This window comes from Monoraphidium neglectum (genome assembly GCF_000611645.1).
Source record: "Monoraphidium neglectum strain SAG 48.87 unplaced genomic scaffold scaffold00720, whole genome shotgun sequence".
In the NCBI taxonomy this organism is placed as follows: Eukaryota; Viridiplantae; Chlorophyta; class Chlorophyceae; order Sphaeropleales; family Selenastraceae; genus Monoraphidium; species Monoraphidium neglectum.
The window spans coordinates 1-20,108 of NW_014012908.1; the positions used below are offsets into that span (position 1 = coordinate 1).

Genomic DNA, 20,108 nt, shown 5'->3' on the forward strand with positions numbered 1-20,108 from the left:
AAGTGTCCCTAGGGCCACTGGGGCGTGTTGGGTCTAGCGCAGTACCGGCAGGCAAAAGGGGTAAAAAACCCCATTCATTGAGCTGACTCGCCACTTCAGACTGACAAACCTGATTTTGCGGTCAAAGCAGGGGCAAGGTGTCGGCCACTTTCAACCACCCCCTCCCCCGCCCCCTCCGGCCACCGCGCAGGCGCCTTCACCGGCGAGACCATCACCCCGCGCGACATGAAGGAGTTTGAGCAGCAGCAGCTGGCCCAGAAGGAGCAGAAGCTGAAGCAGCGCCGCCACCGCCTCGGGCGGCAGCTGCGCTCCCACATGCTCGAGCGCGCGAGCCCCTCCCCAACGCCGACCCCCGGCCGCGACATGTCGCACGCGCCGGACGGCGCGTCCGCCGCGAACGAGAGCGCGGGGCGGGGCGGCGCTGGGGCGCAGGCGGCGGGGGGGCCGAAGCAAGGCGGCCCCCGGGGTGCTGCTGCCAAGGCAGTGGGCGCAGCCGGCGTTGTCGAGGCCCCCGTCGAGGATGAGGGCGTGCTGTCTGATGAGCATCATTCGGTCTTGACGGGCAGCCCCAAGCTGGCCAGCTGTGCCGCGGGCTCGGCGGCCGGCAGCACCAACGCCCCACGCGCGCCGCCCGCGCCGCCGCTGCGCCTGTCATCCCTGACGCTGCCCGGCGCGGAGCGGCCGGCCGCGAGCGAGGGGAGCGTGCGGCAGGGCGGCGCGGCCGCCGTGGGGGCCGGCGAGGCGCAAAGCGGCGGGCCGCGCGGCGCCACGCTGACGAGGACGCCGACCACCACCGGCCCAGTGCCTGACTCTGATGGCGACTGCAGCGTCGGCAGCACGTCTGGCGCCGCGCCGCGCTCGACCCCCGGCACCCCCCGCAGCTTCGGCGCGCCGTCGTCGCCGTTCGCGGGCCGAGGCGGCGCCCGCGGCGCCTGGAACGTCCGCGGCGGCGGCGCCGCGGCGCCGGCTGCCGTGTTTTCGGAGGTCGCGGCGCGCGCGGGCGTGGGCAGCCTCTCAAGCACAGCCGCCCCGCCTCCTGACGCCCGCGAGGCGGCGCCGCCCGCCGCGGCCGCTGCAGGGGTCGCCGTGAACGCTGCTGTCGGGCAGGACGGGGCGGCGTCCGCGGGCCGGGGCCAGGCGGAGGCGCCCGTGCTCGAGGTGGACCTGCCCACCGGAGTGCCGCAGCGCCAGGCAGCGCTGCAGCGCCTCGAGGCGCAGCAGCAGCAGCAGCTGCAGCTCGCGCGCGAGCGCGGCTCGAGCGCGCGTGCGGCGGAGGCGGGCAGGTCGGCGCGGCAGCGCAAGGACGCGATCGCGGCGCTCGCGGCGCAGGAGCAGCAGCGGCTGGGGATCGACAGCCCCACCGCGGCCGCGGCGGCGAAGGCAGACGCCGAGCGCTCGGCCCTGCCCTCCGGCGAGGCCAAGGCGGCGGCTGCGGACGGCTCCAAAGCGGGGCCGCGGCCGCAGCAGCGGGGCCAGGAGCACGCCCGGGCTGCAGCGGCAGGAGCAGGGGCCGACGGGCTCGAGCCGCAACTGCAGCCGAAGACCGCCGGCGCCGGCGGTGCCCAGAAGGTACTGCAGGCAGACCGGCGCGCGCCGCAGGGCGGCGGCGCAGGCGGGCCGGCCGGCGAGAGCGCGGAGGACGAGGAGGGCGTGATGGCGGTGGTGACGCAGCGCGGGGATCAGGGCGCCGACTCTGCGGCCGCCAAGGAGCAGGCGGACGCGGGAGCGGCGGACGGCGGCTGCGCGAAGACGTCGACGATCACTGTGAAGCGGCTGCTGCGGGAGACGACCCCCAGCCGCATCCCCCCGGCGCCGGCGCCGCCGCAGGAGTGGGGCGCTCAGGGGGGGCAGGCGGGGCTGCTGTCAAGGGTCAAGTCCATCCCCGCGCCCCAGAAGAACGCCTGAAGTGTCGGTGGGCGCGAGGCGCACCGCTGGCGTGCGAAAAGCACGGCGCCAGCCTCTGTTGGACGGCGACCGGGGTCGCACGGAGCCATCGGTGTTGGGGGCTCAGACAGTTGCTGTTGCACCCGATTTGCGTTTGAATTGCATTGGCAGCCACAGCCACAGCCACAAGGAAGGGGGACACAACCGGGCGTTCTTGACATCACTGCTTTACGGACAAAACCTGATTACATTCGTGCGCGCAATTTACGAGGCGTGCAATCGAGCGCGCACATTGTGCATGCATACGTATGCATGCAAGCACCCATTCCTGGGTGCGGCAAACCTCCCTGAACGGCCGCGCCGCAAGGGCGTAGAACGCGCGCATTTGACTGAAATGCCGCGCGTCCCCCTACTGACGGCTGCGCCACTTCGGAAATTGCCACGCCTGCTGCGGCAAGAACAAGCCGTGAGTCACGACAAGCTGCTGTATTTCCTTGGGGGCCAACGCGCGCACAGAAAGACTGTATGCCACCCATTGCTGGGGCGGGGACAATCCACAATCTAGACACAACTGTAAAACGAGATTGGTCAGGTTGTACGAAGGGATTGCCGATTGATCACATGCGTGCCTGGGAGCGCGACCCGCCGCCAGCAAGGTCAGTGCGGCTGCGACGCTTGCGCCTCGTCAGAAATCCACCGCCTTGCCGCCACGCTCCCAGTCACCAAACCTCGTGGGTTCCTTGCCCTTGGGGCCGCCAACCTCCCCTGGATGCAATCGAGCGCAGGGGGCAGGGTTGGCCAGGGCTCAGGGGGGTGTGCGTTGCGGCTGCTTTTGAGCGATGCATGTGGTGGCGAGCGACCGCGGCAGCGGTATGGATGCGTACACTGGACTGAGCCCTTCATGTGCTGCCAACAATGGGCATACGCAAGTCCCACGCAGCTGCACACAAGGAAGGGCCCTGTGCACACCTGTCTCCGGGTTGATCCCATCATTGGCGTCGGCGTCGTCAGCATCGCTGCCCTCGCCTGCCGCCGCAGCCCCCGCCGCTGCGTGCCGCTGCTCCTCCAGCCGCTTCTGCAGCAGCTGCGCCAGCTCCTGCTCCGTCTTGCTCTGCAGCGACTGCGTGAAGGGGTCGGGCGTGTGGCTGGCGGGCGCGGCTGACGTGTGCAGGCCCGTGGTTGTGCTGCCAGGTGGCGACGATGCACCCGCACCACGGCCTGCTCGTGCCCATGTCGCCGCCGCATGCGCCGTAGCGGGTGCTGCTGAGCTCTGCAGCAGCGCGCGCCAAGCGACTACCAGCGACATCGATTAAGTTGTCCTAGAAGAATGAGGCTGGCGTCACAAATTTGAGGTGAGCTGCACAAATCAGAATTGCACGCGCTGAGTGGATGACAGAGGAGACCGAATTGTATACCATATAATGTAAACGACGGTATCATATAGAAATACGCCACCTGAGCGTGCTGATCGCTCTACATGCAGCCGCTGATGATGATGTTGCAAAAACACCACCATTCACAGCAGCCAGAGCGTGCCGTTGCATCCCTCGGGAAATGGCCATCAATCTCTCATGAATCCTCGGGAGGTCTTTTGTCAACAATTGACAAACGTGCGTTTCCCATCCCCTTGGGGATCGTTTGGGGCTCCCGTGCTGACCTGGCAACTTTGCGGTCAACAACGGGCATACTGATGCACATGCGTGTACAGTCTTCCCCCACTACAGTGAACCCATCCGGGGTCGGCGGCTCGTTCGCTATAGCCGGCTTGTTCGCTATCGCGAATAGTGAAATTTGGCAGCTGCTGGTTCGGTGTGGCGGGGGACGTCACAAAATCCAGCATTTGAGGGCTGCTTTGCTCTGTATGCCAACAGCCACATGCCAAGCAAGTATTATGTTATCAAAATCAGCTCTGTGGGGCCAAAGGGGTTGTAGGATGCCTGGAATTTGTTGACCCTAAACCCTATTCGCATGCGACCTTCTGATGCACTGTCAGGTTCAGCCTTTTTGGCTTGACAGAGGCCTCTGCAGACATGGCTCAGTCCAGACTGTGAGCTCTGAAGTGTGAGCAATTGTGGCAAACGTCACGTGAAAGATCACTGTGATGTGTTCAACTGAACTTGAGTCATGCCGGAGTGGGTGCCACTGTGGCGCAGGTAACCGGTGATACTGGAGGGTCAGCCAGACCCTCCAGTTGAGCAGGGTGCGACCTTCATTAAGCTCAGAAATCAGCTCCGTGAGCAGTGGCAGATGCTGAAGTGAAAGGGGGTATGGTGCATACGCAGGAGCTGGTGGCTGCCTGCATGTACATGCCCCACACGCGGTGAGTGGGCCCCACGCAGTCCCAAAGGCACTGACCACAGCGCGCCTGCATACAGTGAAACTGAGAGGCCTTTGGCGTTCGCTATAGCCGTAGTGAATGTTCGCTGTGGCGGGGTGGATTTGTGTGGCGAGCGATCGGGGGGAGCGGCGGCGTTCACTATAGGCAGGGTTTTCGCTATTGCGGGGTTCGCTGTAGCGGGGGAAGACTGTACATGCTTGCGGACCGGCCTGCTGACGCCACTTGCTTAAAGGGCAGTGTCTGACCCGCGCTCGCTCCCATACAGCTTTGCTTGTATTGAGCAGTCTGCATGTGCTTGCGCCCAACTGAACCAAACCCCCTGCTCGACCCCGGACCGCGCCCCGCTCCGCCCCGCCCCGCCGTGCTCCAGACAACAACAGCGCCCTGCTCAATCGCCAGAGGGCGGCGCAGCCTGGGCAGCTCAGGGTAGCGTGAGTGGTGGTGGGGCTGGCGCCCTTTGTGCGCATCCTTTGTTCTGGACGCGTGCGTTTCAGTCATTCATGTACTGTAGACGGACATGAACCAACGAAGCTAACACGCTACTGACGTTGTGTTGTTGTTTGTACTCTGCTGTACAGGATCCTGATTCAGGTTGCTGCACTCCATCTCAGTAATTGGTGCCAAAGCCTTGTGGATGGTCTCCAATGACAGCAGCGGCGGCCCTCCACCCCAGGCCATCCCTTGCGCCTACTCTTACCACCATGAAACAAGCGGGTGTCTGTGCGATAGAAGCGCAAGCAAGTGGGCTACCATGAAACAAGCGCCGCAACGACACAGCAGCGTTTGATGGTTGCTGTGGAATGCAATATTTCTAGCAGACGACTCCTCCACTCGTAGCTGGGGAAAGCTGCACACACTGGGCAACAGCAAAGCTACGTAGCTTGACTGACAAGGCTACACAGCTTGACCTGAGCGTATATGGTCAGCACAAAGCACAGTAGATTGTGGTGGGCATGGCAATGTTGTTGCGCCTAATGCCGCTGCGCCACCAGCACTCACGGTGCCTGACAGGAAGCTGTGCACACACCATCTTAAAACCCCTGATTGGATCAAAACACCGGTGGCTGTGGACGCCAATGCCCCGGCAAGGGCAGCAAACCGCGTGTGTTGATATAAAGCCACCAGCTGACCAGGCCAGCAGCGTCGCCTGCCTTTGCAATGGCAGCTGGGCAGCTGCTATGTTGGTGAGTGTCGGCAAGTGCACACGGCCGCGCAGGTGTGCGGGCGCAGGTGGGGAGCATCACATCCGTGCCGCCGTGCCCCGCCCGCAAGTGGTGCTCACATGTCCCTTCAAGATCTGCTTTAATGCTACAATCTTCCGCTCGTGCGCTGCGATCGACGCCTCGTGGTCCGCCCGCTCCTCAGGGCTCCAGTCCTCCAGGTCTTCAGAGCTCACGGCGCGCTGTTTCCTGACGAGGTCCTCAAACGACGCCAGGAAATCCTGCAGCCTGGGCACGGTATAGGGCCGGAACTCTTCCAGAAGGGGCTGCAAATGATCGGCCTCGGCGGCGGTGTCACGTGGCGTGCTCATCTGTTGCAGATGGGAAAGCAGGGGAAGGCTGCTGTGTGGTTGTGCGCGCCAAAGCAAATGTTTGTGTCAGCTGACTGTGCAACAGGGAATTACCCAGTATTGCCACCAGTCACCTAACCCCCCAAAAACAGCTGCATCTGCGGTGTGTGCAGCACCACACTGCAGACCAGTCGTGCTGGTCACGTGCAGACGAGCGCGAGCCCGCCAAGGAAGGGCCCAGACCTCGCTGGCCCAGACGCCAGCGCGGGCCGTGGGGGAATGTGGACGGGGCCATACTTGCATACATACATACGCCACATACGAGAATCAAAGCCCTAACCCAGCTTGCTTTGATTCAGCGGCAGCCGGTGCACCCGCTGCTTGCCCATCTTGCCTTTCTCGGTTGCTTTTGACAGACGCTCGGTGGACTCAGGCGCACTCGATGCTCGAGTGTTTTTGAAATTGTTCAGGCAACGCAGTTTGCGCAGGCCTGATTGTGGAGCACCGCATGCGTCCTCAACATTTGAACAAATCAGGAATGCACGCGGTCGGTGTATGACAGAGGAAACCTAAAGAGATACTGCACGGTGTACACCACAGTTCCGTAGCAAGACATTATACCTCAGCGCGCACTTGAGCGCAGTGATGATGTTGCAAAGCACCACCATGTGACAGGTGGTCCTACACACCGCAAGCACACAGGCGACTTCGTATCATGTCATACCGTAACACATGTTCGACGTTATTTATGCGGCACTTTCGGTAATCGTCCCTCGCCTCTGCCGGCCCACACCACAATTCGAAAGCAACAACTCGTTTGACCATCGCGTCTAAACGGCATGTGTGGCCAGTAGACACAGAAAACGAAGATTTGCACCCCCCGAATGGAGGGTGGCGAAGTGCGCCGCCGCCGCGGCGTGGCGGCACTCATCGATGCAACGGCTGCGGCGCAACGCTGCAAGCTGGAGCAGGCTGCGAAAGGGCAGGCGATGCTGGGAGACGGTCAGCGCGAGGACAGTGAGCAGGCGTCGTACGATCAGGGGTCTGTAGACATGACCCTGTGGGACGGTGTGTTTGGCTGGCCGGCTTGGCTTTCGCCAGAGTGCGAGGCGCTACGGGCGCGGCAAGAAGCCTTCCTGCGTGTTGCGGCGCCAAGGCAGCTATCGCAGCAAGACCATCACCAGCATCATGAACAGCAGGAGCAGCAGCCGCAGCAGCCGTTGCAGCAGCCGCAGCAGCAGCAGCAGCCGCAGCAGCAGCGGCAGCCGCAGCAGCAGCTGCAGCCGCAGCAGCAGAGGCAGCAGCAGCAGCAGCAGCAGCGGCAGCGGCAGCCGCAGCAGCAGCGGCAGCAGGAGCGGCAGCCGCAGGACCGGCAGCCACAGCAGCAGCAGCAGCAGCAGCAGCAGCATCACGGCCTGCCGCACGCCCAGCACCTTAGCAGCGACGACACGGGGCGCCAGAAGCTGCGGCAGCAGCGCGCCGCCTGCGCCGCGCCCGCTCCGGCCCGCCCCGCGCCGCCGCGGCTGCTGGCCGACGTCAATGGCGGGTTTGGTGAGGTGGCCGAGGAGATCTCTCACGCGGTGGGCGGCCTCTTCAACACCGTGCGCCAGACGGCCGCGTCGCTGATCGTCTGGGGCCCGCGCGACGACTACGGCGGCTGGGGCGTGGGCGACGCCAGCGACGCGGAATGCAGCAGCAGCAGCAGCAGCACGGGCGGCAACGGCGTGGCGCCGCGGTGGAAGGACAATAGACGGGGGCCCCGCACAGGGGCCCGTCTGCCAGGTGCGGGGGCGCACGTGGCGCGAAGCTGAGATGCTGATTGCTTTGAAGCCGGGTGTGGGGCCTGCAGCGCCCTGCACCAAGCTCACGAGATGTCTGGCTGCTGTGCTTCAACCGCCAACGACGTACAACTTGACCGATCTTGTGTTTGCGCCTCCAACGCTCAGGCGCCCTGGAGCAGCCATCCGCCGACGCCAGCGCCGACGCCCTCGTCTCCATTGACAGCGGCTTCCGTGGCCGCGACCCAGGCCGCGGCGCTGCCAAGGCCGGCAAGCGCCCGCAGCCCGCGGCCGTTGCTGGCGCCACGGCGGCGGCGGGCAGCGAAGAGGGGCGGCTGAGGCACAGGGTGGTGCGGCTTGAGGAGGAAAAGGGGGAGCTGGCCCGAGAGCTGCGCATCGCGATCGAGCGGTGCCAGCAGCTCGAGGCGCGCCTGCGGCGGCTGACCGCGCCAGCTGGCCGCGGCTCGGACGGCGGCGCCGACGCCCCCCTGCAAGATCCGCGGCAGGAAGGCGCAGCGGGGCAGCCGCGCGGCCCCGCGAGGCTGGGGTCTGCCGTCCGCGCTGCGGCGCCGGTGAGCAAGGACGACATTGCAGCATTCGAGGCGGCGGTTGCGGCGCAGGTGCAGGACCTGGTTGTGCAGAAGGCAGGCCTGATGGAAGAGAACGCGCACCTGAGGCGCCAGGTCAGCAGCCTGCTGGGCCTGCTGAGTCACGTCCGGGCGGCGCACCTGGCCGGCACGCCCACGCCCGCCGACAGCTGCGCGGCCGGGACGAGCGGCACTTGCCCGCTCTACTTTGCGACGCCTGCCGCCAGCTGCAGCGAGGCGCAGGGCAGCGCAGGGAGTAGTGCTGCCGCTGGCTGTGTTGCTGCCCCTGCATGTCGCATCCCCGGTCAGGCGGCGGGGCTGGCGCCGGGCGGCGAGCGCAGGGGCCCGACCAGGGCCGCTGGCGAGGACTTGCACGCGGACAGGCCCCCAGCGATTGTGGCGCCAGCAGGAGCCGCAGCAGCAGCGATAGCGTCCGCAGCAGCTGCACTGGACGGTGCCACATGCTCCGAGCCGGCTGAGGCTGACACAGCGGACTCGCTGGCAGCAGCCAACTACAGGGCAGCAGCCACGCGTGCACGAGAGAAAGCAGGCCCCCCAGCTGAGAGGATGATTGGCACCCATGTTGCAGCGGAGCGTGCTGGTGCCACTGGCCCGCAGACAGTTTATTTGAATACTACTGATGGCGCAGCTGCGAGCGGGCACCACCTGCAAGAGCAGCAGCAGCAGCAGCAGCAGCAGCAGCAGCAGCAGCGCCATCAGCAGCAGCCATCTGTTGGAGGGCCTGTGCCTTCTGGGGGATGGTCATCACAGTTTAGTGACTGGGGCTGATTACACATGCTGGGGTGTTTTTAGACTGTGCGCTGTGCATATGGAATCTGCCAGCCAGGCAGCACAGTGCATGATGCATCAGAGGGTGCACTCACGTTTGACCACCAGGGCAAGCAAGCCTGGTGCTGTAAAGAAACGACACGGTTGCTTAACGAAGCAGTACACCACACTCAGCTTGCAAGGGGGCGCTATTGGGGTGCCTAGAGGCGGCCGTGATGCGCCTGAGGGGATGTTTGGGTACAGTTGGGAAGTGGCAATACTCACGGGGCAGCAGGGCCGCGCCAATGGGTGCAGGCACGTGACCTTGCGCGCCGGGCGAGCCTCAGCCGCATTGGCAGAGCCGCGTTGCGATCGCGAAAGCTGCCAGGGTCGCTGGCGGAGGCAGCGGCGGCAATCAGCGCGCTGCAAGGGTACGAATGACAGGCGCATGCAACCCCATGCGGACGGCAGGGGCAGTCGCTGCAACGAAAGGGTTTGGGGGACCATCGAGGCCGTGTAAGGCGCCGCAGCAGACAGCGATACCCAGCGTGAATCATTGAAGCGCGAGCGCTGCGCACGGCCATCCCCGCCGCAACGCCGGCGGGGCCGTCGAGACAGCCTGTGCAGAGAGGGCTTCGGTGCCGCCTCACTCGCTGTCGCTGCTGTCTGGCGGGTTGAGCGGCGCGTTGAGCACCTCGCTCCACTCGTCGCGCTCCCGCGCCTCATGCTGCAGCACCGACACCATCCACGTGACAAACGCGATCGCGCACGCGCCGCCGGTGCCCGCCAGCACCGCCCATTCGTAGGGCCGCGCCTCGGCGTCCGCCCAGCGCTGGAACCCCAGGTGCGCCAGCAGCATGGCCAGGGCCGTCCACAGGACGAATATCAGGGTGGCGACGCCCCAGTTGCGGTGCAGGCGCAGCGGCTCGACGTGCGCGCGCTGGCGCGCGTCAGCCATGATCTGCGAGGGCGCGGCCCAGGTTTGTCATCGTCGCTTAGTGATTGGGCATCACAAGGGAGGCGCTCGCATGCCGACGCACACAGTTGTGCACATAAAGGGTCTGCGCCGAGCTAGCAATTGGGGGTGAGTGAGCCCACAGCCGCGCACCTCTGGGGGTATGAGCTTCACCGCGAGCCACAGCAGGCCGGGCAGCAGCAGCATGTCGTCCAGGAAGCCCTGGTGGGGGCGTGTGAGGGCGGACGAGTGGGGGCCGGGCTCGAGGTAGCAGACAGACGCATGGGCCGCGCAAGGGATGCGCGTGCGACGAACCGTGCGATGGGCGGCAGCAGCACAGCTGCTGAGGCCCCCAGTGCATGTGCATGTGCGGCCGGCCACTGCGACGCTTGATAATCGCCAAGTCGCAACCTTAGTCCGCGCTTGCCAGCCGATTGTTGGCTGCGGCGCTTGAGCCGCCTGTTCGTCGCACTTAGGCACGCTGCCCCCATGCTGGCTATGCTGCTTCACCTTCCTCGGACCCCCCCCCCCTGCCGCCGCTCACCAAGACAGGGATGAAGTCGGGGATGAGGTCCAGCGGGCTGAGCGCGTATGCGAGCGCGATCCACGGCAGCAGCTTGGCCGTGAAGGGGGTGCGCGGGTCGTGGATGGCATAGTAGATCGCGAGCACCTCGTGCTTGAGCGCCTTGACCGCCGCCTTGAACCGCGCGTACCAACCGCGGCTGCTGCTGCCCGGGTCGTCAGCCTGCTGCTGCTGCTGGTGCTGCAGGTGCTGCTGTTCCCAGTCCGAGCCACCATCTGCTGGAGGGACAGGGATTAGCAGGAGCACAGGGTGCGTTCACCAAGATACAGGGCAGGGGGCCCCGCCGGCGTGGCGGCTGCCGCCGGCTCTGGGTACATGCCGCCTACGTTTCCGCAGAAACAGGCCGTGTGATATCTAGGACGCACCTAGCCCATTGGCCGCGCCCTCCTCCTCATCGTGCGCGGGCTGCTGCGGCGACGCCGGCGCGACCGCTGGCGCTGCATCGCTGAACGTGACCCGTTTGGACCCTGAGTCCTGCCACTCTACCGGTGGACTCGGCATCGGCTAGGTGAGCTTTGTGGGCCGCTGATGCCGCAAGGCGAGCATGCGATTGGCAGGGGTGACCTGAAAGTGCGTCGAGCTCTTGCGAAAGTATGCAATGCCTGTGTATAGAAGCCAAGGTACGCTGTCGACTGAATGTCTCCTGTTTATATACGATGGCTCTGTGATGTGTAGAAGTGCTGTGGAGTGCTGGCGACCTGCGTGATCTTCTGACACACGCAAGTCTTTCAGCAGCTGCTGCTCTCGTGCTTGATGGTTTCTTCCTCGCCGACGCAGTGAATGGCATCACAAGTGATTGCCGAAAGCGTCATATATGTACGTGTAATCCCCTCTGCTGTTGCCCAGCCAGATCAAAAGTCGTCTCTCGTGGTCCCAGCCTCTGGGGCAAGCGGGCCGTACTCCCGACCTCGATCAGCTCCACGCAGAAGCAGCATCACCAAGCCATGGAGCTGCCCTTCCAGAGCCGGCCACATGACTCGCTGCGGCAGGGGCTCTGCAACCTGCGGGAGGACGTGCTGCCGCAGCACCCCGTGCAGACCATCCAGGAGAGCGGCCGCCCCGAGGCCGCCATCGCCGGCAAGGCGCAGATGCTGCGACAACTCTACGGGGTAGCTCTGCCTGCAAAGATGCAGATTGAGCAGCAGATCCTTGGCCGCTTCGCGCGCCTGCCCGGCGCGCTGCCGTCGTCCAAGCTCGGCCTCGAGTCCCTCACCGGCGCCCTGGACGAGTTTGGATTCGAGTCTTACCTTGGGCAGCCCTCGGAGTCCGAGACCGCGCCCCCAGACATGCACTCGCAAATGGAGACGCGGCTAGGGCTCGCGGCGGTCACCAAGCCACTGGGGCGCGGCATCATCTGAGCGCGGCCCTACGTGAGCTCGCAGCAGCGGCCGCAGCCCGACGACGACGTAGCAGTGTATGTCTTTGGAGCCGGCGGGGGCATTGTTGCGGAGCAGCAGCAACTACACTCAGCAGCGGCGGCTACAGCAGCTTGTTGTCACGCCAGCGGCATCGCGACGGGCAGCGATAGCTGTCGCCAGCTGCATGCCGGCAAGCGGCACGCACGCATGCATGCAAGGCCAAGAAGGCATGCAGTGGTCTGTGCCGCAGAGGTCCCGCGTGCCTTTCACGGCATGCATGGCAGTTTCTTGCTTTTGATACCTGGAAGACGCTTTGATGGCGCTGTGTTGCCGTGCGCTCCAAGACTATGCGTGTCAGGGCTGCTGAAACATCCCTTGTCTAGGCGCAGACTGCTGTAACTTCTCCACTCGTTCGTGCTGTTGTGATGATTGCGATTCTGAGGCATATGTGAGGGTTTCCCACAGCGGTTTTGGACCTAGAGACTTGGCAGCTTCAGCACGCACTCTTCTGACCAACCACGTGTTGGAAAAGCATGTAGCAAAGTGAAGCGCTTATCAAAGTATGTTGATCAGCTGTTCTGCAGAGCAAGTGTGGCGCCACAGGTGGCAGGGGCGATGGGGAATATCTGAAGCCCACCCAGGAATATAGTTTCTGACGGTCAAACTAACACACAGAGAGGCCGCGTACACGGCGGCGGGTTCGCAGAAGTGTGCGTGACATGGCCCCGTTGTGAGATTTGAGGTGGCAGTGCCAATTCAAGCAGGCACTGGCAGGGGGAGGGGACAGCCGCTCCCAGACGTGCAGCCACATACACTCTCTCAGGGTTACGGTTTTGCTGGGCGCACGACAAACGCTGTACTTGAGCCCGCAAAATCATCTGAACCCGCCAACATGGTTGCTGGCTCAAGCAGCAGCAGGCCGGTAGGGCAGGGCGTAGCCCAGCGCCGCCAGCAGCACCAGCAGCGACGACAGCGCCACCAACAGCCCGGCCGGCGCACGAGACAGCGCCCTCAGGGTGGCGTCGCAGAATTTCGAGCAGCGCCGCGGCCTAGGTTTGGCGTTGCAGACCGCGCGTGCATACTGCTGCTCCCGCAGGTGTCGCGTTGCCGCCGCCCAGCCAAACCGCTGCGCCTCACGGCGCGCGGCGGCGCCCATGGCGCGCCGCGCGGCCACGTCCGCAATCAGTCGCCGCGCGTGCGCAGCGCAGGTGGCGTAATTTCCGGGAGGGTACAGCAGCCCGTTCTCTCCCGGCCGCGACACAACATCTGTCAGGCCACCGGCCGCGACAGCGACGACGGGCAGCCCGCTGGCCATGGCCTCGAGGACCACAAAACCGAGGGTCTCGGTCTCGGAGGGCATGAGAAAGGCGTCGGCGCTGGCAAACGCCTCGGACAGATCGCGGCCCTGCAGGGTGCCCTGTGATGATGGTGATGGTGATGGCGTGGGAAGAAAGGGGCTGTGCCACGCTGCACCTGAAATTGCTCTTGAGCATCAAGTCGTGCCTTGTTGAGTGGGAACAAACCGACGCCCTGGGCGCAGCCTGTGCCCGTATCGTAAGGCTTGACCGACCGCCTCACCGTGAACTTCACAGGCATGCCCCGAAACAGCTGCTCCAGCTCGAGCCGCAGCGGGCCATCGCCGACGATCGCCAGCCGCGCCCCCGGCAGCTGCTGCAAGACGTCCAGCAGCGCCGTGATGTTCTTCTCTATCAGAAGGGTCAGGTGAATTCAGGCATCCGCTTGGCTCGCCATCGGACGTCCATCGGGACGGAGCGGGGGGGGAGGGGACGGGGGCTAAGTGCCTCAGCCTAGCTTTCTAGCAAAGGGGCAGCGCGGGTTTGAGTGCATCGACGAGAGGGGATGCACCTTGCCCGGTCACCCAGCCGGCCAGACAGCCTTGTCACAGAGCAGGCCGCTTGCGGTGTTGAGCGCGGCGGGTCCTTGCCTCTATGAGGGCATAGCGGTGGCTTTATGAGCGCGGAGCCCAGGGATTGGCAGGCAGGCGCACCTGCGGCCAGGCGGCCGACGTGCAGCAGCAGCGGCGCCTGAGGGTGGCCGTCGCTGAGGCGCGCCCGCATGGCCTCGCTGCGGTGGCGGGGGTGGAACGCCTTGGTGTCGACGCCGCGCTGCCACACGTCGATGCTGTCCGCTGGGCAGCCATTGCGCACCAGCTCCGCCTGGTGAAGCATGTGGGTTTGGCTGCCATGAAAAGTTGTGTCGCGACAGGCGTGCTTTGATGCTTCTACTTACCTGCCAACGGGCCAGTAGGGGGTGAGGGCACCTAGGCGGCTGCCGCGGCGAAACACTGTTTCGGCGGTTGGCAACCATACACGTCGCCCTCCACACACAGCCGCACACACCTTTTGCACACTCGTTCACATATTCTCGCGCGCAAGCAGAGACATCCACCTGCTCAAACAAGCACGCGTCCAACAAGCACGCGTGCAACACGCACGCGTGGGCCAAAAATGAAGCCAGCTGGCTGCTGAGCCACGCACACCTTCATAGCCGCTGATGTCACCAGCGTCAGATCGGCCGCCCGCACAAACCACCTTATGACGGCCCACGCCGGCCCCACCAGCCCACGCCATGTGTACCGCGGGATGTACTCTGGTATGTGGGTGTGGTAGCTCATGACCAAGGGCGCCCCGAACAGGCGCGCGTACAGCAGGGCTGCGAACACCATGGGGCCGGGGCCTGACACATGGATGACGTCAGGCCGCAGCCTCCAGAGCGCGCGTGCAGCGTGCACCGAGAGGCCGGTGGAGAGGAGGAGGGTGGGGGAGTTGTAGAGGGGCGGCCGGAAGCCCCACACGCCAATCACCTGGTGTGTGCCGTGGCAGGTGAACATTGTGGGCGTGCCAGCGGACATGGTGGGTGCATGGCTGCTGGCAGGCCGTGAAATTGGACACTTTGGTAGCCAAGACGGCATCAGAACGGAGGGCGCATGCAAGACTTCAGGTGACCCACACCCAGCCGGCTTTGGCCCTCAACCTGTCTACAAGACCACTCTGCTGCGCACCTCCGCGCCGAAAAAGTGCTTGGGCGGCGCTGGGTCGGGCGTCACGACCAGCACGCTGTCTCCGACCTCGCGGAGGCCGTGTATCAACGACTCAAAGCGGTTCTTCAAGCCGCTGATATGAGTGAATGGTGATGGCTCAACGAAGATCGCAACCTTCATTTACGTGATCTGCACGGTATTGATCTTGAACCCATGCCTTTGAGAGCCTGGTTATGCATGTGACTGTGAACACAAAGCGACAAGTTGCGATGCGGGGAGGACGGCAGGTTGACGCGCCTCTCCACCATTGTGACTGGGTTGGGTGCGGTCGGGTGCCACAAGCTCGATCTGGTTGACCTGGGCCGACGCGCACTTTACTGCCATGCTCCCGCAGCTAGGGCTTGACCGAGCTACGGTTTGTCTCGTTGAAGCTCCACACCATGAGCTCAAGACCGCATGGCCCTATCTCACTGATGATTGCATGCAGGCTGATGCCCAACAGGACCGACTGCACAGCATCCTGGTGACCATCTGGCACACAAGGTCGCAGATCGATTTGCTGCTTCCATTCCGCCTCTGCGGCGGCAACACAGAGCAATGGAATGAACGTATAAGTCTGAAGGCTGCACGAGGACCTCAGTGCATCTCAGCGCCGAGTCCAGCTGAGCGCAGCCCGATGGCCTCGACCGCGCGGTCAAAGGCTGTAATCCTTGAACATGCGCAGCCCGGCCTTGTGCAGCGCGCAGTGCCTGGCAGCCAGCACCTGAGGAAGTCGGCCCCAAGAATTCATCAGGGGAGCAAATGAGAAATGAACACCACTCTCAAGCACAGCTGGCACGCTGGTCCATATGTAGATTGAGAAGTGATCAATCGCTGCATATGCATCAGGGTTCCGCTGGTCTTACCTTGAACATGAACCATCACCATGTCATTATGTAAAATGGCATTGGTCGCAGGACCCAAACGCCAAGCTCCAGATAGTCCCAAGCATCATCCACCCTCACCTCGGCGCACCCAACTCATCCTATTCACGTGCACACAAACGCCCTGATAAATGAAAAGCCCGCAAGCCCAATGCTCTCAAAATAAACGTGTACACACACGTACACGTATACGGACACACACACACACGCACTCACCTCCAGGTCGTCATCGTATCCACCGCCGACATAGCCCGCCACCGGCACCCCCGCCCCCAGGCAGGTGTCCAGCACCAGCAGCTCTCGCCGCAGCAGGCCGGCGTCGGTGACACACAGGCGCCCCAGCGCGTCCGCCTCGTGGACGTCTACGCCTGACAGTCATGAGAGTATGATTTGCGCTGCCAAGGTGGCTCCAAATCGATTCGAGGTGGCTGGGACGAAGGCGCACGCGTAACGACCCGTGCGCCCTTTATTCACAGGGCCTTCCTCGCACAGCTTCGGTGAATTGGCTGCCCAGTGCTAGAAGCAAGGCAGCCGGGCGAGCGTCCCTGATGCGCGTTGCACTATGTCCAGTCCAACTGTTGCATGCAGAGCCTCGCCCCTGCTGACAAGGGCCCAGAACACGGCGTTCAATGTTCTATCACCCACCTGCGTCATACAGCACCAGATCTGGCGCGAAATCCTGGATGACACCCGGCAGTACTTCGCCCACCGCCGCCAGGTACTCAGCATCACCAGTGCCGTCTGGCAAGGCCACGTCCAAGTCTGACGTCATCTTTCTCGCCGGGAAGTTGCTGCCGCAGTGGACGCTCAGCGTGAAGATCGCGGGATTGCCTGCGCAGATCGAGGCGGTGCCATCGCCCTGTGAGAGTGGCGGTGTGTGAGGGGCAGGGGCAAAGTGGGAAGCAGGTCAAAACCGGGCTGTGTACACACCGGGAAAAGGGTGGCCTAGCAGCACAGACTCAGGCAATGAAAGCGCTGCGAGCGGCGATTGTCTCCGCCAGTGAGGTGCAACACGTGAATCGCATACATGCAACCAAGCACATGCACGCATACCACCACTGGGCCAGCCCGGCCTTTCCCACCCGCCGCCCGCATCCACCCGCCATACCTGGTGTACGTCCAGGTCAACAATTAGGACGCGCGCCACCGCGCCCCGCCGTATGAGCTCGTGCGCAGTGAACGCCAAGTCATTGAGGATACAATAGCCGCTGCCAAAGTCCCTGTGGTTCGGCCGCGAAAGGTCGGCCGCAAGGCAGGCGGCACGAACAAAAGCGGGCTGGTCGGCGAAAGCAGTCGCTAAGTTGCCGTAGGCTGGGTGGCACAGGCAGGGTGGAGGGTGGCAGAAGGACAAGGTCTCACGGCCCTCTGGGCAGCAGGCAGCTGCAGGCTATACGAATAAGCCTTTCGGCGCGCCAGGTGTCCCCCACACCTGAACGCGTGGTGGGTTCCGCCAGCCGTGTTGCAGGCCAGCCCGTGCTTGAGAGCGAGCTGCGCCGTCAGCAGCGTGCCCGCCACCTCTGCTTTTGTGCGCGCCACCAGCAGCGGCGTGGCGGTCGCCTCGCGCAGTCCGATCCTGCGGGCACACATGCTCTCGAACAGTGAGTGCATGCTCATTATTGGCTGACACAGTTGCAGCACAGGCAAGGGGGGCAGCCCCTCAGCCAATTGCCCAACCTTGCAGCATTGAACGCAGCATGCCTGCTGGCTGCTTTCAAGTGGGTGGGCGGCGGCGGCCATCCTCCTTCACCAGGTGGTCGAGGTGCTTCCATCCATCCGCGCACTGCCCTCAGCACTCGCGTGCACCCCCTCCCCCTCCAGCCCCCTACGTAGGCGCTCGCGCGCACCTGCGTGTCAGCTGCGCATCCAGGGAGCAGCTGGAGAAGGCCGCCAGGTAGTCCGGGCAGTGGACAATGGAAAGCTCTTCGTCGGTTGGCAGCGCTGGTGGTGTGTGCACCTGGCTCTCGTGAATCGTTCCGGTGCGCAGGAGGCGCTCGTAGATGCGCCCAAACACCTGTGGCAGGGCAAGGGCGATGGTGCGATGGCACTGCGTTGGGGCTCGACTGCGTTTGATGACGGTGCGATCACAAAGGAAAGGGGTTTGTCGAGTGATGGGGTGTTGTCAGCTGGCAAAAGGGTGGCCGGCAGAGCGCGCGCAGCACGACTGCACGCTGCGCTCCCAGGCACCTGCATCGGGAACCGGTGGCCGGGCGCGAGCTGGGGCGCACTGTACAGATGGTGGTGCACCACGGGCATGGGGGGCGGGCTGCCCAAAGTGGAAAATGCCGCTGCCACCAAGTGCGGCGTGCGGCGAGCTGGACACTGCCACATGCATCTGGATGTCAGGCGGCAGCCCGCTGCCGCCACCGAGCGAGCCCCGTGGCGCAGCAGAGAACTGCGGAGACCCAACATCCCAATTTGCGTCGTGGAAGCTTTTGCTATTGACCCATTTGCTGCAGCAGCAGCACAGATGTGCAGTGCGCTGGGGAGGGTGTGGGCGGCAACAGCGGTTTGAGCGGCAACCCAGCGGGGTGTGCCGACAAAGGTTATTACGGGGCATGTGCCAGAAGCAACTTGTGTCAAATCAAATGCAGTGACATCATTCTAGAGTGCCGTATCAGTGCGCCTTCAAAGTTCCCCCGGATCACACAATTTTTCATTTGCCTGCTGCGTATGGTAGTATTTCGTGAGTGTTATCGGAACACATGTACATTATACTTCCCCACCAAGCTGTCTTGTGACCACGAGATCATCCAGGATGGAGGTGGGGGTGCTGGAACGGCACCTCGTCAAGCTGCTGTCGAAGAAGGGCCGCTTGACCGCGTCCAAGGTGGGGTCTGTTTGTGTGTCCCGCAGCAAACTCGGCAGGCTGATGTTGCGAAGATGCACCGAATTGCCGCAGCCGTCGTGATGGCTGCCGACAGTCTTACGCACCAGCCTGCGTTTCCACATCCCGGCCTGCGTCACATCCAGGCCTGCGTAAAAGTGCGTAAGAAGCTGGCCAGGAAGGACGTGGCTGTTGCTGATGCCGCCGTCATGGCCGCGCTCGAACAGCTGCTGCGTCAGAAGGGCGGGTGAGATGTTGACACGTGAGCTGGGCACAGGGGTGGGGGTCTCCTACATCGTGCAACACATGTGCGCCGGATATATCCTGTTCGCTTTTGGGGTTCGCCGCCCTGCCATGACGGCCCGCACAGGGCCAGGTCTCACCCCTCACCCCTTTCCTGATGGCCGGCCTCCAACGCCTCCATTCACTCATCGACCAACATGTGCTTGCTGCGCAGCCGAGTTGCCCTGGAGAACAACCACCTGGTGCTGACACAGCAGCAGCAACAGCAGCAAGTCACCTCTGGCGCCGCACCGTCCGCTGCAAAACGCGGCACGGACACGGCGCACGGGAGCAAACGGCAGCAGGAGGCGGCCGGGCAGGAGGGGCAGCCGGTTACAAAGAAGCGCCGCAAAAAAGACCAGCTGCAGCCGAAGATTGAAGAGGAGGAGAAACATGGCGGTGAGGCACAAGAGCAGCAGCAAACAGATAAGCAAAAGCGCAAGACAAAGAGGAAGCATCAGCAGCAGCAGGAGCAGGGGCAGCAGCAGGAGGCAGAGCCACAACCCGAGCAGCAGGTACACAAGAAACGGAGAAAACAGCAGAAGCAGCAACAGCAGCAGCAGAAGCAGCAGCAGCAGCAGCAGAATGGGGAGGAGATCTCGGGCAGCGCTCTGGCGGAACGACAAGCCAGTGGCGCCGCAGCGGGGCCATCGTCAGGCCGCGGCTCCCCTGCACCCGGGTGAGCGAGACGCCTTGTGCGGAGGCCGCGGAGGCCGCCGGCCCCTTGCCTGGGTGTGATGTTCAATGCTGCCGCTGCTGGCTCGCTTTGCTTGAAATATGTGGCCGGTGATGGGTTACAAAACTTCCATGACTCTGAAGCACTCCTGGTCTCCACGGAGGCTGGGGGCTTGCAGACATCCATACCACTTTTGCTGAGGCCCGCCCTTTGCTGCTCCCAGCTGCTTTTGTACCGTGCTTACCTAATTGCAGAGTGCTGCCGTTTCTGACTTCGATTCGGCGTTGTATGCCTCGTGAGTTAGGGTGCTACTGAAGCAGGGGCTCTTGCATCAGTGCTGTTGAACTCCCTGCCACGCCGCACCCGCCTGCCGCCATCTCAGGAGCGACGCCAGCGGCGACCCGAATGGCAGCGGCGGCGGCGGCGGCGAACCCTCGGAGGCCACCTGGCGTGCCGACTACGCGCGTGCTGATGTGAAGCACGGCAAGTTTAGCGATGCTGAGAGGGCGGAGCTGCAGCGGGCGGTGGCGGATTATGCGGCCCGCAAGGGCCTCAGCACAACTGATTACTCATGGCTTCTGCAGCGCACCGGCGGCCGGCGCGGGCGGCCGCCCGCGGAAGATGACGGCGGCAAGGGCCCC

The 20,108-nt window shown here is 63.9% G+C and overlaps 8 protein-coding genes across 8 annotated transcripts; 4 read left to right on the plus strand and 4 right to left on the minus strand.

The window, feature by feature from the left end:
* Nucleotides 1-225: 225 nt before the first annotated feature.
* On the plus strand, nucleotides 226-1,905 carry MNEG_4977 (hypothetical protein; the record flags this gene model as incomplete). The annotated part of the gene is made up of 1 exon (XM_014046540.1): nucleotides 226-1,905. The coding sequence occupies one exon, from the start codon at nucleotides 226-228 to the stop codon at nucleotides 1,903-1,905; it is 1,680 nt and encodes a 559-aa protein (XP_013901994.1).
* Nucleotides 1,906-2,569: 664 nt separating this feature from the next.
* Nucleotides 2,570-3,190, minus strand: MNEG_4978 (hypothetical protein; the record flags this gene model as incomplete). Its single annotated transcript, XM_014046541.1, has 2 exons — nucleotides 2,570-2,649; nucleotides 2,854-3,190. 2 exons carry the CDS (start codon nucleotides 3,188-3,190, stop codon nucleotides 2,570-2,572), a joined length of 417 nt encoding a protein of 138 aa, XP_013901995.1.
* Nucleotides 3,191-6,616: 3,426 nt separating this feature from the next.
* Nucleotides 6,617-8,886, plus strand: MNEG_4979 (hypothetical protein; the record flags this gene model as incomplete). The annotated part of the gene is made up of 3 exons (XM_014046542.1): nucleotides 6,617-7,514; nucleotides 7,679-8,193; nucleotides 8,869-8,886. 3 exons carry the CDS (start codon nucleotides 6,617-6,619, stop codon nucleotides 8,884-8,886), a joined length of 1,431 nt encoding a protein of 476 aa, XP_013901996.1.
* A 625-nt stretch (nucleotides 8,887-9,511) lies between these two features.
* MNEG_4980 (hypothetical protein) lies at nucleotides 9,512-10,904 on the minus strand (the record flags this gene model as incomplete). The annotated part of the gene is made up of 4 exons (XM_014046543.1): nucleotides 9,512-9,826; nucleotides 9,974-10,042; nucleotides 10,365-10,618; nucleotides 10,769-10,904. The coding sequence occupies 4 exons, from the start codon at nucleotides 10,902-10,904 to the stop codon at nucleotides 9,512-9,514; spliced, it is 774 nt and encodes a 257-aa protein (XP_013901997.1).
* Nucleotides 10,905-11,347: 443 nt separating this feature from the next.
* Nucleotides 11,348-11,761, plus strand: MNEG_4981 (hypothetical protein; the record flags this gene model as incomplete). The annotated part of the gene is made up of 1 exon (XM_014046544.1): nucleotides 11,348-11,761. The coding sequence occupies one exon, from the start codon at nucleotides 11,348-11,350 to the stop codon at nucleotides 11,759-11,761; it is 414 nt and encodes a 137-aa protein (XP_013901998.1).
* A 904-nt stretch (nucleotides 11,762-12,665) lies between these two features.
* MNEG_4982 (sulfoquinovosyltransferase) lies at nucleotides 12,666-14,942 on the minus strand (the record flags this gene model as incomplete). Its single annotated transcript, XM_014046545.1, has 5 exons — nucleotides 12,666-13,178; nucleotides 13,340-13,467; nucleotides 13,770-13,938; nucleotides 14,262-14,585; nucleotides 14,784-14,942. 5 exons carry the CDS (start codon nucleotides 14,940-14,942, stop codon nucleotides 12,666-12,668), a joined length of 1,293 nt encoding a protein of 430 aa, XP_013901999.1.
* Nucleotides 14,943-15,456: 514 nt separating this feature from the next.
* On the minus strand, nucleotides 15,457-17,938 carry MNEG_4983 (Uncharacterized protein; the record flags this gene model as incomplete). Its single annotated transcript, XM_014046546.1, has 7 exons — nucleotides 15,457-15,525; nucleotides 15,902-16,053; nucleotides 16,331-16,544; nucleotides 16,794-16,905; nucleotides 17,115-17,258; nucleotides 17,530-17,696; nucleotides 17,870-17,938. 7 exons carry the CDS (start codon nucleotides 17,936-17,938, stop codon nucleotides 15,457-15,459), a joined length of 927 nt encoding a protein of 308 aa, XP_013902000.1.
* A 502-nt stretch (nucleotides 17,939-18,440) lies between these two features.
* MNEG_4984 (hypothetical protein) lies at nucleotides 18,441-19,474 on the plus strand (the record flags this gene model as incomplete). The annotated part of the gene is made up of 3 exons (XM_014046547.1): nucleotides 18,441-18,512; nucleotides 18,656-18,756; nucleotides 18,967-19,474. 3 exons carry the CDS (start codon nucleotides 18,441-18,443, stop codon nucleotides 19,472-19,474), a joined length of 681 nt encoding a protein of 226 aa, XP_013902001.1.
* Between the last annotated feature and the right edge of the window lie 634 nt (nucleotides 19,475-20,108).